The sequence below is a fragment of the Polyodon spathula genome, chromosome 2 (assembly GCF_017654505.1).
Source record: "Polyodon spathula isolate WHYD16114869_AA chromosome 2, ASM1765450v1, whole genome shotgun sequence".
NCBI lineage: Eukaryota > Metazoa > Chordata > Actinopteri > Acipenseriformes > Polyodontidae > Polyodon > Polyodon spathula.
Genome location: NC_054535.1, coordinates 66129873 through 66137110, shown reverse-complemented (window position 1 = coordinate 66137110; position 7238 = coordinate 66129873). Strand labels below are relative to the sequence as shown.

The 7238-nt window shown below is 35.7% G+C and overlaps 1 protein-coding gene across 3 annotated transcripts in view; it reads left to right on the top strand.

The window, feature by feature from the left end:
- The first annotated feature begins 945 nt into the window (after positions 1 to 945).
- The window catches only part of LOC121299211 (protein prune homolog 2-like), a 30482-nt gene continuing 24189 nt past the window's right edge, over positions 946 to 7238 (top strand). The window contains exons 1-3 of one of the 3 annotated variants that reach the window (XM_041226854.1): positions 946 to 1128; positions 4599 to 4678; positions 5526 to 5747. In XM_041226854.1, coding sequence (XP_041082788.1) covers positions 4621 to 4678; positions 5526 to 5747 — 280 coding nt within the window. In that variant the 5' untranslated portion in view covers positions 946 to 1128; positions 4599 to 4620. The remainder of the gene's footprint in view (positions 1129 to 4598; positions 4679 to 5525; positions 5748 to 7238) is intronic. The other 2 variants (XM_041226863.1, XM_041226871.1) reach the window with 2 other exon arrangements.

Genomic DNA, 7238 nt, shown 5'->3' with positions numbered 1-7238 from the left:
GAGTACAATCAGTGAGAGATGACATGCAATGTAGAGATTATTTTGTTTCCAATAGCTCATTAAAGCCCCTTTCACACTGGCACTCCTACAAGGTCTGGACCCTGGTCCTGGCTAACTGGGTCACAATCCTGAGTAGAGTACCTGGGTCAAACCCGGGTAAACCCGGGTTCCAGTGACCCACCTCAGGATGTGGGTTGACACGCTTTGACCCGGGTTGAGAGGAACAAAATGCTTGATGGCCGTTCATGAGCTGACGCAATAACAAACAGCCAGGTCTGGGTGAAAGTTTCACTTCCGCAAGAAATGTTTCTGTTTATTCTGTTAAGCCATATTTTTGTTGCTTGAGACACACAATGAGCCAGATTGCAGCAGGGATGAAGAAACATTTTCTCTAATCAACATTTGGGCAGACAGTTCAATCCAGAGGAGCTTGGATGGAACCGTCTGTAACATTGCTATGCACATTGATATGCACATTGTTTACTTGCATCTGTCACCCAGGTCAACCCTGTTTTATCAAAAGCAGTGTGAAATCTCATACCCGACCCGCATGACACCAGGTCCTGCATGGGTAGGTTCTGACCCAGGTAGATCATGCCAGTATGAAAGGGGCTTAAGTTTAAACTCGTACTGATCACTTTATTTAGAAAAAGAAGACTTTCCAGTACTCAGTTCTTCTTATTGTTTATCTAGTCAGGAGTTTGCTTAAACTGTTTTGCGTTTGCTAATTTCTCCCTTTGTGTCTGAGCTACCAAACACAGTTCCCTGCTGCCTGCTGCCTCAGGCTGTTTAACAAAAGCAGAATTGAGTAATCTCTCTCCATCAGTAGCAAGTGAGTGTTTATGAGGATATTTCAGGAGCAATAGCTCAGGCCTCCAGGGGCATTGTACACCCAGCCATTCAGGAGCCTGTTCATCAACACAGGCAGAGCAAACAGCCGTGCAGCCTTCCAGTACAAGGGCCGTCTGGAGGCAGGTGATCATCCTTATTTAGATGCAGCAGGAGTCACGTGACAACAAGATGGTGGAGGAGCTGAGTTTCTATTGAGCTGCTACATCAGGGGATGCTGAAAGTACACTAAACCATCACATGCACTAACAAGAAAAAGCCTCTTTACTCTTAAAAGTGGTAAGTCTGCCTGTTCAGCATTTGCATATCTTAGTTGTCTTTTGTTGTAGGAAAGTGCAAATGCATTTGTTCGCATAATGAAGGATTTGAGCTGCTTTTTTTTTCCTGGCAGGATGCAAAGAGTAAAAAGATCAGACAGCTGGGTTAATTTCATTTTGGTGCCTATTGTACTGCAGCTAGACTTCCTTTTGTATCATCGATTCGTTTTGATCGTGAAACTATGAAAATAACAGATGAGAATATTTTGAATCAGAATGGGTTTTGAATATACAAAAAACAACTGAGTGTTATATGTTACACCAAAAAGGGAAAATTGTAGTGCTGACCTTGATTTATCCTCCCTCTATCAGGGCTTGGGTGGTTAATTTAACACCAGCAGTGTCTGAGATAAAATCCAAACATTATTCCAGAAACAGGAGAAAATACCTGTATTTGAATTCAGAGCAATTGCATGTTTTTGTGCTTTTACCTTTGTTGTTTGTTTTCAAAATAATAGTAACAGTCACATGCAAAAGGAACAAATATTATTAGAATGCTATTCTTGCTACTGCATCAAACATACTGCAATATGTCTCATGGAGCCTGCATGCATAGGTTTCAGTTAGGGTTGAAATCAATTAATTGTGTAATTGCACTTTAATGAAAAATGACATCCACTCCTCAGTAATATCAATCTTAGGACATGGAACTATTGTGGATTCATTATGGCCCTGCTCTCGTGTCTGTAGCACAAATATGTCACGTACTGTCTTCTGATATTAATATTTTGATGGCACAGTTGGGGTTACAGTTTATACTGGTCACTTATGAGTAATTAATGTTCTGATTATTTTCTGAAACTATGTGCAGAAGCCATGCATTGTGCTGTTTTGATTATTGTATGTCTAAAGACTCTATCAAGTCTTTTGCTGATTTGTTGTTTATGGTAAACAATCTGGTGCCCATTGTGTGGGTAGCTTGGCTTTCATACTATTCCTTTTTGCCTTTGGAAACCCAAGAAAAACATGTTTTTTGGAACAGAATAGCAATAGGTAAATGGGATGTTTTGTTTTTAGAATAAGGATGTTAGATGCAGTTGCTTAGTTATCTTATTATTCTTTTTAAATTAAAAAATAAATATTCATCATATTGGGATCATCTGGCCAAGCCCCTTGAAACTCCCATGAGAAACAGATCTGTATTGGTTGTTTCTCTCAGTGTGTAATTTCTTCTTTTTACTGAGAATTTAATTCTAATGCATCAGATCCAGGGATGAAAGTAACTGTCCCATTGTATAGCAATTTCATCCATTCCTGGTTTTACTGAGTTTAATAAGACAGATCTAAGCTTGTTACCTATACACACTGTGACTCATAAAGCTCGTAGTAAAGCCTTGAATGAAACTGCTATGCAGATCGCATACAGGTCTTTCCTTGCAACAAAACAAGTAATTTAAAGAGAAAAGTGTACAAAGGGTTATTTTCTGGGGACCCTTGTTTAGGTCTCTGTGTGAAGAATTAATCCATGTACAGTATGAGACAAGTGGAAGGAAGACCACATGCAGTTATAGCCTGGTCAATTAACACATGCATAGAAATGCAAGGATTCACTGCACTAACAATTTGGCTGCCTGGCTGCCTGTGTCAGTGACCTTACTGGTATGTGTTTATTAACCCTTCTCTATTAATCATACATAGTTTACTATGTGTGTTAAGCCACAGTGCAATCATGGTAAGCTTAGTAACTGCATTAAAATTAAAATTGCATTACCAGCCATAAGTCTCCATTAAGCAGCTTAGCCAGGTTTCTGTTTCTGCATCTATCATTTAATAGCTGGGCTAAATTTGTTACCTTGATATATTGTGCTTAATTGATGTGTCCTCATTATTTGTTTTAGTTGTTTAGTTTTGTTTTCTCTGCTGTATTTAAAGCTGAAATAACAACATTTTGTCACCACTGATTATTATTTTATATTATTATTAAATATGTGTTTGTAGCCTTAGTGAGGTTCAGGCAACGACTACCCCCTTGTCACTAATCAGTCTCTCCTGTCAGTACCCCAAGGTGCAGTATGACTCATCACGTAAGTCACATGGTGAACCTCTAGTCCAAATCTTACCTCATATAAATACATTTCATTTTCCAGACTTATTGCTGCCACGATGCTATGAGTTTACTTTAGGTGTTACAGGGTTTCACATTACGTGTTGGAGGAGAGCATGTACTATAGTATTCTGCAATGGGAATACACAGACTTGTATTATATTGTTGTTATTTTAGTTTTGTTTAAAAATACAAAATACATTTGATGGTTATTTTTATGTTACAGTTCAGTATCATTAGCCAGTGGATATACTGATGTTGATGTAATATGTGCTTGGAGACAATTGAAGTGGTTCTCAAGTCAAGCATTTTGAAAACACTGGCCTGGGGAAACCTAAAGCACACATTCGCAAAGCCTTTATGCTCAGGTACCAGTTCATCAAGTGAAAACAGACATACTTCCATTGTACCTCCCTAATAATCATAAACCTGATCTTTTGCTGACCACTTTCCACTGTGTTTGTAGTGTTTAGTGTTTTAGATCAGCCACTTTTAGATCTTTGTCCTGTGTGATGTACTGCTGTCATGGATTCTGGCTCCTGTAGGTGTTAATAGATCAGGTTAAAAGCACTATAATCACGACCCTGGCTCTTTTGCATAGTTATTAAGACACTTGCTTGTGTGTACTTGGTCGCCTGTTCGTGCCCAGCTTCTGCCCTGTTACACAAACATCAATTTTTCTCTCAAGCAGTAGTAATATGGAACCAAATAGACTACAAGCTAATGATAGTCACCATTAAAGGCTGTAATCCTATCCTGTATATTAATCCTGTATTGCTTTCAGTATGTTTAGTGTGCCTAAGTTAAGCCATTTAACAAGCAACTAGAAAACTATTATTAAAACAGGATTGCAATTACAAAGCTTGCAAAATAATTTCTCTGTTTAGTTATACACCATTAATCAGTCTTGAGGTTTGTCAACTGAGAAGTCACATAAATGGCTTCTTATCTAAATATTACAGTACACAGTGATAATCAATCATGCTTATTTAGCTTTTTCAACTTTACATTTCCATTAGTGGCACTTGCCTTCTGAACTAGAGTACACAAGCACTCTAATTTGTGAGGAATTAGCAGTCTGGAGATTAATTGTGTCACTGATCACCCCAGTGAAATTGTTATAGGATTACTGACTCTAGTTAATGCTCAATTAAGCAGAGCACAATAAGGTTACCTGAAAAGCAGACAGTTTAAAGCAACAATTCTTGTTTTATTATCTTTTAATAGAAACCCTTTTTACTCAAAATATTAATTCAGTTAAAATAATATTTTAAGCGGGAGTGGATAGCCCAGTTGTTACTCAAAAGCATAAACGATCAGGCTAACAGAGAATGAACTGATGTCCACTATTGGGACAAATGACCTGGTGTCATATCCTTCCTCAACAGATCACTACCAGAGGATGTGGGAATGGACATTTCTTATGAAGCGGACATGCTAAGTCCCGATGGAGCTGACAATAGACCAGGTGAGAACATTACCGATGGAGCTGACAATAGACCAGGTGAGAACATTACCAGGATATGATTCTATAAATAACCATGCTGTTTGCAAGAAGATTTAAATTATTCACTGATAATAGTTTGCAGCAGTTTTGAGCCTGTTCCCTTCTAGTCCACAGCATTGTTATCTCGTTAGTCTTGCAGTCATTGTTCCACAGGTTATCTCGTTAAAAGTCATTGTTGGGCAAGAGCTTGCACGCGTCTCTATCAAAAGTACATGCAATTTGAACCAAACAGTCTGCTATCTGCAATATTAGTCTCTTTTCAGAAAAGAACACCAGTATAGCTCTGCTAGTCCACATGCGTAGCAAACCCCTAATCAATTCTCAATCCATGTTTTCCAACAAGTACCCTTTATAATTTGATAGTCCTTTCAATTCAATAACCTTTATTAAATCAAGTAAATTCTCTAAATGAGGGGTTTAGGATCAAAATGGAGTTGATTTTACATATTTACATATATAAATAACTGAAATATAAAAAAAAAAAAAAAAAAAAAAAAAAAAAAAACTGCAAGACAAATGGTGCCATGCATTGAAATATGTATTTGTGAAAATTAATATACTACACTGAACATAAGAAGAATTTCAATCCTTTTAGCTCAACTGTATAGATTCACATTTTATTTTGTAAAGCTTAATCTGCTAATTATTATTATTTTTTTTATAAAGAATAACGCAAAGATTAAATCTGTAGAAAATCTGTAATCTGTTACCATTGCAAATATAAACTGTGTATTGTAACTTATTGTGATTATACAGCTAATATTTTTTGTGTGGATTAACCAGTTGTATCTTTTTTGCTTAATATCAGAACCTCCCAATTCTCTGGACCTAAATGGAGCCCATCCACAGAGGAAAAAACTTTCAGCTCCTGAAATCAACTTGTCTCTGGACCAGAGCGAGGGATCTATTTTATCTGATGATAACCTGGATACCCCAGACGACCTCGACATAAATGTAGATGACTTGGACACACCTGATGAGGCTGATTCTCTGGATTACACAGGGCATGGCAGTGAACTTGAATGGGGAGGTAAAAGTGAACAGAATACTTTTTTTTTTTTACTGTTTCTATTGCTTATCTGCTTTTATCAGTTTAAGTATTACAGATCATATTATTTACTGACACAGCAAATAGCTGACTGCGGTAAAAGTATCAGGCGCTAGAGAACAGGTTCTTAACAAAAGATATATGATTGTGTGGCTTGTTGCCATTACAAGATTGCACAATACTATTGGGCCTGTTTAGAAAAAGAAAACAACATCAATATTATAAATTTAGAAAAAGATAAGCATATATAAAATGCTGTTGTAGTTTCTTGTTAGTTGTGTATTATAAATATATATATAATATATATATAATATTATATAATATATATATATATATATATATATATATATATCCAGATATATAATATATTCCTAGATCCGAATTTCGTTTTAAATGTTAAAAGACAACATTTGGACCTAAAGCTTTCCATACTGTGTAATTACTGAACATCATCAGTAAGTAGATTTTGCTATTCAGAAACAAAAACTATTTGACAAGCTCTCTGTTTATAAACAGTACATATGCCTCTAAAAGGTATATTGTAACAACCCAACCATTATTGAAAAATAAAGAAGTAATATATCAAATTAACTCAATCAATTGTTTCTGTGTGCTGCGAATAAGCTTACATATGAATGGGTGCTGCTATAATAATAATAAAAAAATAATAGTAAAAATACAGCCATCACCCTGACACAGCACCATGCATTCAGATCAGTTTTCAATCAGTTTAAAAAAATGCTTTCCTTAGTATACAGTCAGTAATTTGAACTGCAGGTGCCCCATGGCTCAGACTTGAAGTACAGTAAGGAAGTAGTTGAAACATCCATGACTGTATCATATTCTACTGAACATAATGAATTCCGCACATATCACATGCAGCAAATTCTACTAAAATCATGTGGAATTTAAATTCTCACATGCTTTCTGAGACACATCCTATATGAGGACTATTTTAATTATGTACACAGCAGTGATTTTTTAATTTTTTTTTTTTTACTTGATAGCATTCCAACTTAAAAATACAAGTGCTTCTTTTACACATTATTAGTTTTGGATTTGCTTCGAAATGTCTTCAGTTATGGTTACATTTATTGGACTCTGGGGTGTGTTGTAGTCCCTGAAAATGTGTAACGAAATATATACACACAGCTGAGAGTGAAAAATGAATGTATCTACAGAGAATAAAACAAGGAGTTTTTGTTATTTTTTTTTTAATTTGTTGATGTTACAAGTTGCATGGCACAAACAACAGTATGCTCATTGTGTTGTAATAAAATAAAATAATTTTAAAAATACTTGCCATTTATGAATGCTAGGAAGAATATATGTTATATTGGTAATTACAATTTGTTCAAAATGCCATCTAATTTAAAAAATACTTTTGATCAAACTTCTGTCTTTTAGAATAGACCTATCATTATAAGGCTTTCTTTTCTTCTTCTTCTTCTTCTTCTTCTTCTTCTTCTTCTT